Source organism: Amyelois transitella, chromosome 28 (genome assembly GCF_032362555.1).
Source record: "Amyelois transitella isolate CPQ chromosome 28, ilAmyTran1.1, whole genome shotgun sequence".
NCBI classification, from domain to species: Eukaryota; Metazoa; Arthropoda; class Insecta; order Lepidoptera; family Pyralidae; genus Amyelois; species Amyelois transitella.
Window position 1 is genome coordinate 5,561,429 of NC_083531.1, and position 14,799 is coordinate 5,576,227.

At 38.7% G+C, this 14,799-nt stretch overlaps 1 protein-coding gene across 1 annotated transcript; it reads left to right on the forward strand.

Annotated features, from left to right (window-relative positions):
• Window positions 1–37: 37 nt before the first annotated feature.
• Window positions 38–14,748, forward strand: LOC106142733 (zinc finger protein 58). Its single transcript, XM_060952180.1, has 9 exons — window positions 38–444; window positions 2,948–3,082; window positions 3,745–4,711; window positions 5,271–5,404; window positions 8,748–8,855; window positions 11,675–11,833; window positions 12,970–13,074; window positions 13,488–13,583; window positions 14,587–14,748. The coding sequence occupies exons 1-9, from the start codon at window positions 337–339 to the stop codon at window positions 14,746–14,748; spliced, it is 1,974 nt and encodes a 657-aa protein (XP_060808163.1). The 5' UTR covers window positions 38–336.
• Window positions 14,749–14,799: the final 51 nt, after the last annotated feature.

Below are 14,799 nucleotides of genomic sequence, written 5' to 3' on the forward strand. Positions count from 1 at the left end.
AATTCCGTCACTGTCACTTCGTTTCTTATATTTATCAAATCTGTGTTTATTTATTTCTTTTATTTCCTAGAAAATAATCCTGAAAAATTTCTAATAATTCCTACAGTACCTATTTAATATTTATAAGTAATTGTCGATACTCTAAGTGAAAAATACATACATAGTTCTAAAAGTGTTCTAAAAAATATTTCGTTCTTTGTTTTGATTCAGAATCTAGTTCAAAACTATGTATACCTATTGTTAAATACATTTTTGTTAAGTGCAGTGCGAGGTTGCTTTTTTCGCGGCTTAAATCCATAAAATAGATTCTATCCTACTTACCGGTCAACAATCAAAATGGAACAATATCTCGTTTGTCGTGGGTGCCTGGCAGTGCACGAGGAGTCTCAATATGTTCTCAGCACCAAAACTGAAGAGTCTTACGAGAGTCTACTTGGAATACCAGTAAGTAAAACAGTTTTGTATTTTTAATGCGCTCAATTTTCCGAACCCGACAAGCTTGTATGAATAGCGTTATGAATGTGAATGATGAAGTGGGAGAAGTATGCAGGTATTGTGACAAGTGTAAATATAAAGTGAATGTTTGTTTTTATTCTGCAGTTAATATATGTATTTATTTACAAATTCAAGTACACAGAAAAGATATAGAATTGACTGTTATTTAATTTAATTTTAACTTATTTTTTTCTAATTTTTAAAATGTAATTACTAAACATTCATAAATCGGCTCAACTCTTAAAACGGGCCACCGCCAGAGAGGTTGGGGAGGGGGTGGGGAGGGTGGGGGAGGGTTTGTATGACCCCCCCCAAGTATTTTTTTTTGCCGGAAGCCCCCCCTTTTTTATACGAATTTTTGAAAATCTTAAAAATTGCACTAAACAACGCAATATTTTCGGTTTGTCATTGTAAACTGTGTTAATTTAGTATTAAATAATTAGTTTGTCGATAAAACATGTACAACACATTAATTAATATATTTTAGCACTAAAAATATAGTCAAAAACTTTGCTTAAAAGTAAAAACAAAAAAGACACTAACTATGAACAGAACGCAATCCGCCGTTTTGGTTATGTGCTACTGTCATCTTATCTACTGACTTCGAAAGTAGCTGTCGGTAAACGGACAGCAGGGGGTGCAGGGGGGCGCAGCCCCCCCTCACGGGGGGGTCGGGGGGCGGTAGCCCCCCGCAATGAAAAGAAACAAATTAGTCACAAATCAAACTCAGTTTGGTTAGGTTAGGTTAGGTTGGTGTAAACCACCAAAGCGGAGCGAGCGAAGCGAGCGGAGCGTTCAAACTGAGTAAAAAAGTATAATAGACAGTATGTATAGGTTAGGTTAGGTTTAACTCACCTTCACCCCTTTCATCCCTTCTGACTTTCCCCCCCCCCTTGCCCATCTGGCGGTTAATGACCTTTAGCACACTTTTTATATGAAAACTTTAAAAATTCGTAAAAAAAAACTATAGGCTTCCGGCAAGGGGGGGTCACGGGAGGGGGGGGTGTTAACCCCTCCCCCATTCCCCTGCCCCCTCCTTACCCCTCTCCGGCGGTGGCCCGTTTCAAGAGTTTAACCCATAAATCTAAGAAAAGGATGAAAGTTCATAATAGGGATGTGGACTGTACTCAAATAAGTGTAAAATTTTACGACGAAAAGGTAGTTTCTAAAGTAAAAATAATAAAAAACACAATATTTTCCTGAATAAACAAGGGATTATTTTTTTATTTAATAAAATGTAATAAAATATTTCACCCTCAAGTCACGTGACAATGAACACCAATCAAAACGCGTGATGTCACGCGTTGCAATACAAGAATTTTCGCTGTCAAGTATTATGGTGTTTGTTGATATTTGGATCATATTGTTACCGTGATTTCCGTCCGATTATCTTTTTGAATAAATTTTTAAAGGGTTTCCCATAATGGAAAGTGGATATATTAAGGCAGATATTTCAAATTTGCCAAGAATTGATTGCTTTACGGTGGCTAATTTCTTCGCAACAAATAGTAACTTCTGCTCTGCTGAATTTAGAAATGTGAAGACATCCATGTAAGTAATATACTCAAGATACATTATTCTAGCAATAGTAGGTATTTTTAAATTATAAGGTAAAAACGAAATAATATGATTTTGCCATATCATTGCCCAACTATAATGAAAGAACGAAACATTGTTTACATTATTTCTAACCTAAAAATTCGAGTTATCGTCTTTGAAAACTTGAAGAGAAAAAATATTTTAATATGTACAAGTAAATGTAACAAATATTATCAAACTTACATCAAAATGATCCTCACAGAAATACATTTTACTTTGTGTAGATACAAGTGCCGGATCCCGACGGGCTAATTGAAGCCACTTTTTCCGCATTGTTTTTGTACGTGGAACGTGAATAAACAGTTTTCAGGTGTTTTAATAGTTGTACTTTTACACTGCGGCACCGCACAATGTTTATAAAATTTTGAATTCATATTATTATCACACAACTACGAAATAACTATTACATACATACAACTTCGACAATATTTTATAACGCGTGACGTCACAGCGGCCGTTTGACAGGTATCTGCGTTTTGGCGCGATATTTTAAATGGAATTTTAAATAAATTATTTTAAAGGAATTACTTGAAATAAAAAAATAATAATAAATAGTTTGGGTTATATTTGGTACTTATGCATGGTTTTAAACACTTTCCCAAAAATAGTCCACATCCCTATTCAAATAAGGAAATAGAAAATTATAATATACAAGGACAGTGTGGAGGGCAGGCTCTGTCTACCCCGCAAGGATTATAGACGTGATTGTATGAATGCATGAATGTAATTCAGATTACAAAATACATTTACAAAAACAATGCAGTCATCTTATGCAAGTTAATATAGAAAATGAAACAAGATAGAAACATTATCAGACCAGTAAAATGCTTTATTTCCTTAATTATCCTACCAGTTAACACCGCTGAACGGGTTCCCGGAATACTTGTGCGTGTTCTGTCACCGCACCCTGCACAGGTTCGCCGCGTTCAAAGCCAGGTGCCTCCAAGTGGTGGACGTGCTTCTCAGTGCGCAGACGCAAGGCGGATTGGTGAGGATTTTATTTGTACCGTTGTAATCTATACTAATATTATAAAGCTGAAGAGTTTGTTTGTTTGAAAGCGCTAATCTCAGGAACTACTGGTTCGAATTGAAAAATTATTTTTGTGTTGAATAGACCATTTATTAAGAAAGGCTTTAGGCTGTATAACATCACGCTGCAACTATTAAGAGCGAAGAAATAATGGAAAATGTGAAAAAAACGGGGAAAATTATTCATCCTTGAGGGCTTCAATGATGCCCAAAATAACAATACCACAAGAACAAGCTGTTGCTCATGTCTGTCTCCAATCATGTTTCATTATGTGATGGATGTTTTTGGATTATATTTGACTTCTTAGTTTTGTGCGGTATGGTTTCCGGCACTTTAGAATGTGACTCCTCTCCCTCTCTTTTCATGGATGTAGTAAAAGGCGACTAAGGAATGGGCTAATAATCTATTCGGTGATTGACTAGCGACCTGTCACTATTTAGATCTTAATTACATAATTATGCTGTACAGCTGAGTGTGGCCTTTCAGTTTTTGTGAGCCTGTTGGCTCTGTCTACTCCATAAGGGATAAATAAAGATGTTATTAGGTGTATGTATTTATTTGCCTTCCCAAACTTACAAACCTGCCTGTCCACAAATTAATTTTAGCATTTTCTTTTTTAGATAACCAAAGACTATGTACAGTCTTTATCGTCGCATCATCCAGAGCTTAGTCATCGCTTTGGTGAAACTAAAACCCTCACTTTAGACATTAACTCAGAAACAATACAAGTTTTCAAACACGAACCAAAAGATATGTCTAAAATCTTGTTTAAGATCGACAAGGTGGAACCGAGCGACGAGTACATAGTTCTAGAAGATGACATATTAGACGAAGAGTTATTGAAAGATGATTTGTTGGAAGTGAAGCACAGAACTCACGAAGTGTACATTAAAGATTTGAAGCCAGCTAACAGAAGAATTAAACACTCGAAACCGAAAAATCCTCTTCGGTCGGGCAAAAAGAAGAAAGTGGCAAGAAGTGATAGTCAAATTGTGACAGAGTATGCCTTATCTGCTGGCTTCGATGTAAGATTCCTCTCTCACGCCGAACAGGTGAGGGAAGTGGAAGAAAAGAAGAGTGTTAATTCAACATTTAATTGTAAACTATGCGGCAAACCATTCAGAGATCCAGAAGCTTTGCGCAGACATACTAAGAAGTATCACGTTCTGAAACCTGACAGTTTCATGTGTGATATATGCTCATGCGTTTTTGCCACCAAAAGGGGTATAAGAGTGCACGTGACGGGTCATAGTTGGGTGTTCACGTGTAAAACATGCGGTTTTAAAACTAAACAGCGGCCTGTTTTGAGAAGACACCAGTTTTACCACATTGGAAAGACATTCCAGTGTCAATATTGTGATAGAGTGTTTGATAAGCATGCGACTTATTTCTCTCACGTGCGTTTCTTGCATGCCAATATGCTGCCGTTTTGTGAATACTGCGGTGAGTTCTTTAACAGTGCGAAAGGTGTTGATGCTCACATGAAGATGAGTCATGATGTTTTAGAGGAATTCCCAATTGTGTGCCCGAGTTGTGATGGAAGATTTGAGAGTGTTACAGCTTTGGATCGGCATGTGAAGGTTAAAGGTGAGTTGTGGCAATGTTTATTACATGTAATACATATGTATGTTTGTTTGTTTGTTACCTCTTTACGTGTCATCTAGTGAAGCGATCTTCATGAAATTCAGCTTATATGTATTATGCAAATGAGAGTCTGGAGAAGGTCATAGGGTACCTTTCATTCCGGTCAAAACAACTATTAATTTTCATCAGAATGAAAGGGAACCACATGATGAATGTAAAAGAATATGACTTTAGAATAGAAATTTTATAGTCGCAGCTGGCGCTGAATATGTATTGCATAAGGTGTCACTCACATTAATGATGTAATTTTGCACAAATTACTTTTAATTATCAGTATAAAAGGGTGGTTCCCGGCACCAATAGAAAAAATAATGGGATCACTTCATCTCTTTCTCATGGATGTCAATATAACAAAATCAATCAGTCTTTTCAACACTGTTGGCTCTGTCTACCCCGTAACGGATAAACACGTGATTATAAGAACGAATGAATGAAATACACAACTGGCAACGAGTGCTCGTCGCCGGGGTAGACAGAGCCTGAGCCAGCCGCGTGCGGGTAGGCTGCGGCGGCGCCAACTGCCCGCGCTGCGGCGACACGTTCCCGGGCGCGCCGCAGCTGAAGCGGCACGCGGTGCACGCGCACGCGGCGGGCGGCCGGGCGGCGCGCGCGCACGGCCTGTTCACTTGCTGCGAGGTGAGCGGCTGCGCGCTGTGGTTTATTTGGTAGACCAATAGGCATACGTACATACATAATATGTATAACTTATTTATAAAATACTCTGCCATAATAAGACCTCACAAAACACGTTATACAGGCTTATGACTTTTAATTCAACTGCATAAATTTAACTGTTAATTGTACTCATCTAAAGGATATTTAAAAACGTTAAAAGAAAAATATCGGTTCATATTTCAGAAAGTACGAAAAAAATAAAAGTATCAAAATCCACCTCCTAAATACGTCATATCACCCCGGCCGGCGGAAAAGCGACGCGTAAGATTCAGAGGTCAACGAGACAATTCATTCAGCTGAGCGATCTCGACAACTTACAGAGTTGTCGAGATCGCTTACTTGATCTTGATACTAGAAAAATAATTTATTTTTCAGACATTTATTTACATGTTTAGTTATAATTTCTTTTTGTAGTATTGGTCATTAATAAAGCGTGTGACGTAGTTTTTGAGGGTTTTTTTAAATGTGAAAATGATGACGTTTAATTTAAATAAAAATAGGCTCAAACGGCTCAGAAGCATGGGTATAGTCTATGTTTAAAAGGATGCAGTTGTTTTAAATGTCACCCCGTATGTGGAAGAGGATATAAAATTATTAATAAATATAATAATATCTCCATCTCTTTCACATGGGCGTCGTAAAAAGCGACTAAGGGATAGGCTTACATACATACATACATAAAATCACGCCTCTTTCCCGGAGGGGTAGGCAGAGACTACCTCTTTCCACTTGCCACGATCTCTGCATACTTCTTTCGCTTCGTCCACATTCATAACTCTCTTCATACAAGCTCGGCGGTTTCGGGTACTTTTGACCTGACCCTTTACCAGGACGTCCTTAATTTGATCAAGATACGTTCGTCTAGGTCTTCCCACTCCGACCTTTCCCTCCACACTCTCCTTGTATATCTGCTTAGTCAACCTGCTTTCATTCATCCTCTCCACATGACCGAACCATCTTAACATACCCTTTTCTATTCCTGTAACTACATCTTCTTTCACATCACAACATTCCCTTATCACGCTGTTCCTTATCCTGTCACTCAATTTCACACCCATCATACTCCTTAACGCTCTCATTTCCACTGCATTTATTCTGCTTTCATGCTTCTTTTGCCATACCCAACTTTCACTCCCATACATTAATGTCGGGACCAACACGCCCCTGTGCACAGCCAGTCGAGCCTTTTTGGATAGTTTCTGACTGCTCATAAAGGCATGCAAAGCTCCATTCACCATGTTCCCCGCGTTCACTCTCCTTTCAATATCACTATCATACTTGCCATCTGATGTAAACTTTGATCCTAGATATACAAACTCTTTCACTTGCTCCACTTTTTCTCCTCCAATCAAAATATTACATGCTGTCATTTCTTTCTCCATTTCAAAAACCAGTGTTTTAGTTTTACTTACGTTCACTTTCATTCCTTTCTCTTTTAAAGCTTCATGCATACAGTTTACCATCTCCTGTAACTCCTCCGCTGATGACGCCAGTATAACCTGATCGTCGGCATAGAGCAGACATTTGACGAGTAACTCATTCATCCTTAATCCACTTTTAGACTCTTTCAAATCTGTCAAACAGCTATCCATAAATAGGTTGAACAGCCACGGTGACGCAACACATCCTTGCCTAACGCCTTTCTCAATCTTAAACCACTCAGTGTGCGCTCCGTTTATCCTGACACAAGCACTCGAATCCTCATATAAGGATTTCAGTGCTCGTATTAAGAGACTGCTCACCCCATGCATAGAAAGTGCTGACCACAATTCATTCCTCTCAACTCTGTCATAGGCCTTTTCCAGATCTACGAATGTGCAATAGACTTTTTGACTCTTGGCCAAAAACTTTTCGGCTATGCACCGCAAGGAAAAGACCTGATCAGTACATCCCATTCCCTTTCGAAATCCCGCTTGAGCATCCCATATTTTGTCATCAGTTTCATTCCTGACTCTATTAATCAATACCTTAGCATACAATTTGCCGACGACGCTAAGCAGGCTTATACCACGATAATTTTTGCAGTCCAGCTGTGACCCTTTTCCTTTGTAAAGTGGCACGATAACAGCCTTACACCAATCTTTTGGTACTCGGCCGCTTCTCCAACACAAATTGAAAAGGCAGTACAACTGACTAGCTACTACGCCTTTTCCTGCTTTAAGCATCTCGACCGACACTCTATCACACCCAGCAGCCTTTCCCGCTTTCATACTCTTAAGTGCTTCCACAATTTCGAACATTTCAATTTCGCCTTCCATCTCATTCTCTTTTTCTTCGCTATAGCAGAAATCTTTCTTATTTCCTTCCTTTTTTTCAAATAAACTTTCAAAATAGTCCTTCCATATCTTTAGTACACATTCTTCTCCTTTCACAACGCTACCATCCTGGCATCTGATCCTAGTCAGCTCTCTGGTTATAGTATTTCCTCGGGCTGACCTTACGGATTTCCAGAATACTTTCAGATTTGACTGAAAGTCTTCTGATAGCCTTTTATCAAAATCCTCTTTATACTCTTCTTTCTTTCTAATCACAGCTTTCTTAACCAAATCTTTCATTTTCTTATATTCCTTACGTGCTTCATTCACATCTTCATCTATAACCTCTTGCATTCTTAAGTTAGCTTTTGCTGCTAACAAATCCAGCCATGCTTTCTTCTTTAATCGCACAAGTTCTTGCACATCTTTACTTATCCACGCATTTTTGTGATTTTTTCCTTTCCTTCTCCTACTTACACCACACACTTCAACAGCTACTTTCACAATTCTTTCTTTAAATTCCTTCCATCCATCTTCAATATCGCTCATTTCATCTAAATCTTCAAATAGGCTTATATAATTGAGATTCCTCTATAGGAATATGAAATAGTGACAGATTGCTAGCCCATCGCCTAAAAAAAGAATTCCAAGTTTAAAACACCTATCCCTTAGTCGCCTTTTACGACATCCAAGAGATGGGGTGGTCCTATTCTTTTTTGTATTGGTGCCGGGAACCCATACACTGTCGTAAAATTATTATTTTATTTTTTCTTTCTTTCACTTCAGCGCCCGCACCCACTTCAATGGTGATAACTGAAAATCAGCGTGCACTTCAGTTAGTGCAAAAATTCCGCTGAGTTATGACCTTTTCTACTTGCTGCAGCACGCAAATGCATCTCAACTGTGTTTTTATAATGTTTTGTTTAACATTATAAAACTGTATTTTGTGTCTGTAGCAACTGAATAAACGTTTTTATCTATCTATCTATCTAAAATAACAAAAGTATAGGTACATGTTATTAATAAATATATGTATAACCGCCGTGCAGTGCAGTAAGCCGTTCACGAACGCGATGTACCTGAAGCGGCACTACGCGGCCGCGCACAGCGGCCGCCAGCCGGCGCCGCGCGGCCGCCCCGCGCGCTCGCTAGATAAGGTATGTTACCGTGTTCATTTCATGTTATAGTTCATTAATGAAATGAATTATACTGAACTAGCGACCCGCCCCGGCTTCGCACGGGTGCAAAATTATAAATGTTATTGTAGGTAGTGTAGTTATTCAATTCAATTCAATTCATTTATTAATATCAGATTACAAAGATCCAGTTTGTTAGTAATACATAAAATTATAAATCTGCAAAATAATATAAAATAACATAAAAGGGTTAGTACTTAATTCTACTAGAATCTTTAAAGTTGACCATGTAGGGCCACCGGCATGGTACCCCGCACAAGATGCCTTATTATAGACGAGTCGTATCTGTCTGCCACAGTTCTTAGAATGGTATTGCCACTCGACCTTATCCTCCTTATCAAAGACGCCATTTTTTTTCTAATAACAGCGTGAAACCCGTCTGTTCTTGTTTGAGCAAACATTTCAGAGGCTTAATTTATAAGGCTTAAGTTATATAGATTATTTATTCCTACAGAAGAAAGAAGGAGAAAAGAGGAGAGAAATAATCAATTTTAAATAACTATATTATTAACATAAAAATTAAGAACATGTAACAACAATAAAAATTATTTTTGACATATCTCACTAACAAAACCATGGCAACCGTTGCTATGGCGTCTAGCAAGAAGGTTGCCTACAGTTATTATAGGTACATAAAAACCTTCCTCGTGAATCACTCTACCTGTTACAAAAAACCGCAACAAAATCCGTTGCGTAATTTTAAAGATTTAAGCATACAGATAAACAGACTAAATTAGCGACTTTGTTTTATACTATGTAGTGATAGCAGTTTATCTGAAACCAGTTTTGACCCGCGGGTTTGCTTGCGCGATTTAAGCGCGCAATACAAAAGTATCGAATCTCAATTGGCGCTAAATTCTTGCCTGTTCTAGGTGGCTCTAACCACCTAGAACAGGCAAGAATTTAGCGCCACATACGAAAGCAACGAATTTAGCGCCACATACGAAAGCAACGAATTTAAAACCACCTGCAACAGGCAAGAATTTAGCGCCACATACGAAAGCAACGAATTTAAAACCACCTGCAACAGGCAAGAATTTAGCGCCACCTACGAAAGCAACGAATTTAAAACCACCTGCAACAGGCAAGAATTTAGCGCCACCTACGAAAGCAACGAATTTAAAACCACCTGCAACAGGCAAGAATTTAGCGCCACCTACGAAAGCAACGAATTTAAAACCACCTGCAACAGGCAAGAATTTAGCGCCACATACGAAAGCAACGAATTTAGCGCCACATACGAAAGCAACGAATTTAAAACCACCTGCAACAGGCAAGAATTTAGCGCCACCTACGAAAGCAACGAATTTAAAACCACCTGCAACAGGCAAGAATTTAGCGCCACATACGAAAGCAACGAATTTAAAACCACCTGCAACAGGCAAGAATTTAGCGCCACCTACGAAAGCAACGAATTTAAAACCACCTGCAACAGGCAAGAATTTAGCGCCACATACGAAAGCAACGAATTTAGCGCCACCTACGAAAGCAACGAATTTAAAACCACCTGCAACAGGCAAGAATTTAGCGCCACCTACGAAAGCAACGAATTTAAAACCACCTGCAACAGGCAAGAATTTAGCGCCACATACGAAAGCAACGAATTTAGCGCCACCTACGAAAGCAACGAATTTAAAACCACCTGCAACAGGCAAGAATTTAGCGCCACATACGAAAGCAACGAATTTAGCGCCACCTACGAAAGCAACGAATTTAAAACCACCTGCAACAGGCAAGAATTTAGCGCCACATACGAAAGCAACGAATTTAGCGCCACCTACGAAAGCAACGAATTTAAAACCACCTGCAACAGGCAAGAATTTAGCGCCACATACGAAAGCAACGAATTTAAAACCACCTGCAACAGGCAAGAATTTAGCGCCACATACGAAAGCAACGAATTTAGCGCCACCTACGAAAGCAACGAATTTAGAGCCACCTAGAACAGGGAAGAAATTAGCGCCACCTACATTAGGCAAATAATTTAGCGCCACCTACAAAAAGCACGTGCCGTGTGGTTCCCAGCAACAATAGGGAAGATAAAAGAATAGGACCTCTCCATCTCGTATGCAGGGATCGTGGCAAGTGGAAAGATGTAGTCTCTGCCTACCCCCAAGGGAAAGAGGCGTGATTATATGTATGTACCAGCTGTCCCGGCAAACGTTGTTTTGCCATATAAATAATTATAATAATTTCTAGTTAAAAAAAATGTTAAGGGCGGACAACCCTTATCACTAAGGGGTGTGAAAAATAGATGTCGGCCGATTCTCAGACCTACTAGACAATATGCTCTCGAAATTTCATGAGAATTGGTCAAGCCGTTTCGGAGGAGTACGGGAACGAACATTTTATATACATACTAGCTGACCCGGCAAACGCTGTTTTGCCAATTATTTCGAATGGTGAAAGAATTTTTAAAATCGGTCCAGTAGTTTTTGAGCCTATTCATTACAACCAAACAAACAAAGTTTTCCTCTTTATAATATTAGTGTAGACTAGCTGTGCCCGCGACTTCGTCATCATCGTCATCATTGAAATCCTCAAAAATTAATTATTTCCCCCGTTCTTTTCACATTTTCCATTATTTCTTTGCTCCTTAAAGTTACAGCGTGATGTTATATAGCTTAAAGCCTTCCTCGACAAATTTTCTATTCAACACAAAAACAATTTTTCACTTCGAACCAGTATTTCCTGAGATTAGCGCGTTCAAACAAACAAACTCTTCAGCTTTATACTATTAATATAGATATGAATGTATGTTTGTTATTTTTACTTGTCAGACAAAATACAAATTGCCGACGCAGCTCCCCACCCGCAAGTGGTCGCTGGTGGGGTCAGGCGACGTCACCATTGGAATTCTGGAAGACGTTAAGGAGAAACAGACAGACGAACATACACCCAACCGGGTCATGTGTGAAGTCTGCGGGAAGTATGTTAAGGTGAGTTTTACATAGATTTAAGCACGTCTATTTCCCTTGCGGGGTAGATAGAGCCAACAGTGTTAAAAAGACTGGATAGGCCGCGTTCAACTTTTTGGCTTGATGATGGAATTGAGATTCCAATTGGTGACAGGTTCCTAGCCTGTTGCCTAAAAGAAGAATCCCAAGTTTTTTAAGCCTATCCCTCAGTCGCCTTTTACGACATCCATGCGAAAGAAAAGGAGTACCCTCGTCCTATTCTTTTATTACATACAAACATAAAATCACGCCTTTTTCCCAGAGTGGTAGGCAGAAACAACATCTTTCCACTTGCCACGATCCCTGCACCCTTCCTTCGCTTCATCTACATTCATCTCTCTTCATGCAAGCTCGCCGGTTTCATGCTTTTTTTTTTGTTTAAATACATTTTTTTTTTAATTTAAGGGTGGACAACCCTTATCACTGAGGGGTATGAAAAATAGATGTTGGCCGATTCTCAGACCTAGTCAATATGCTCACGAAATTTCATGAGAATCGGTGAAGCCGTTTCGGAGGTGTACGGGAACGAACATTGTAACACGAGAATTTTATATACAAGACGAGAATTTTATACATTATATACAGTGCATTTTTAAAACGACTTCATCCTTTTAAACATAGACTATACCCATGTATGAGCCGTTTGAGCCTATTTTTATTTAAATTAAACGTCATCATTTTCACATTTAAAAAACCCTCAAAAACTAACTCACACGCTTTATTAAAGACCAATACTACAAAAAAAAAAAAAAAACTTAACATGTAAATAATTGTCTGAAAAAAAAATTATTTTTCTAGTATCAAGATCAAGTAAAGTACAGAGTTGTCGAGATCGCTCAGCTGAATAAATTGTGTCGTTGACCTTTGCATCTTACGCGTCGGTTTCCGCCGGCCGGGGTGATATGACGTATTTAGGATCGTGGATTTTGATACTTTTTTTTTCGAACTTTCTTAAATATGACCCGATATTTTTCTTCTAACTTTTTTAAATATCCTTTAGATGAGTACTTTTAACAGTTAAATTTATGCAGTTGATTTAAAAGTCACCCTGTACTATAATTATTTCCCTTATATTTATACTACGTGTAAGTAGTACAGATAAAATACTGTTATTATAGACACCCTCGGAGCTCAAATACCACCAGCAGACTCATCACTCGTCTGTCAATAACTTCGTCTGTTCGCACTGCGACAAGGGGTTCAAGAGGAAGGATCTTCTGCAGGTGAGATTACGTGATAATAACGGCTATATCACTTGCGGGGTAGACAGAGCCGGTGGTATTGATAAGACTGAAAGGCCCGGGTTCAGCTGTTATGGATTTATGATGGAATTGAGATTCAAATAGTGACAGGTCGCCAGCCCATCGCCTATAAGTTAAGCCTATCCCTTTGTCGCCTTTTACGACATTCACGTAATAATATACAAAACATAGAATAGGGCCATTTCATCTCTTTCCCATGGATATTGTGAAAGGTGACTAAGGGATAGGCGTTAATTATTAGCTTGGCTTAATGATAGAATTGAGAATTAAGCCAAGCAAATGAACTTGACTTTGCAGTGTTTTGATGACTGTTGGCTCTGTCTACCCCGCAGGGCGTATAGACGTGATTATACATGTAATGTTATGTTTCACAGAGTCACGAGCGCGTTCACACGGGCGAGCGGCCGTACCCGTGCGAGCAGTGCGGGAAGGCGTTCAAGACCTACGCTGCGCGGAGGAGGCACTTGTTGGTAATTAGTTCTTGTTGCCGTGCCGTGTGGTTCCCGGCACCAATAGTAAAAAAGAACAGGATTCATCCTCCATCTCTTTCCCATGGACGTCGTAAAAGGCGATTAAGGGATAAGGCTTACAAACTTGGGATTCTTTTTTAGGCGATGGGCTAGCAACCTGTCATTATTTGAATCTCAATATAATATTTCGGCCTTTCCAAGGGTTATAGACGTGATATCATGTTTGTTTGTATAACATAATAACTATACTTTTTATACGGTCGCAAAGCTCCGTGCCGTAGATAGTTTGTGTTAAGTAGATAATTTAAACACATTTTTATATTTTCGACGGACTCTGTGGCGCAGCGGTAGTACGCTTGTCTGTGACACCGGAGGTCCCGGGTTCGAATCCCGGTCAGGGCATGATGAGAAAAGAACTTTTTCTGATTGGCCTGGGTCTTGGATGTTTATCTATATACGTATTTATTATAAAATATAGTATCGTTGAGTTAGTATCTCGTAACTAGCGTTGAAAATTCCGAAAGAAACAAATTGTTTTTTTCGGTGAAAGAAACGTTTTTCGTTTTTTACCGTTTTATTGGTTTGTTACATTGAAATATATCACAATAAAACCTTGGGGAAAAAACGGTTTTATTGAGATTTTCGTCGTTTGTTTCGAAAAATATAAAAAAAAACGATTGGAAAGCTATATATATATTCTATGTATAATTACCAATTTTTAAAACAATGATGCATATTGTAAGGTAATCAATACTTTTCCTATCGTATTTTTCCGTTTCTTTCATATTTTTCCGTTTTATTAATAAAAAACATGAAATATTTCATTCTTATCTTTCTTGAAACTTTCGTAAAAAACTTGTATAAATACGAGGGAATTTGAAATAAACCGGAAAATTTCCCGCTTTTTTCAATCCTACTCGTAACACAAGTCTCGAACTTACTTCGAGGCTAACTCGATCAGTGTAATTTGTCCCGTATATATTTACTTATAATAATATTACAGGTGCATACAGGTGAGCGTAGACACGTGTGCTCTCTCTGCAACAAGAGGTTCCAGCTCTCCAGCAGCGTGAAGTGGCACATCAAGACTGCGCATCTGAATTTGCCGTGGCCGCAACGAAAAAAGGAACGGAAAAAAAAAGACGCGACGAAAAGTTTTGAATAATAAAAATGTTTTGTGCACTAAAGCTCGTTTTCTTGTCCGATTTAATCGTAA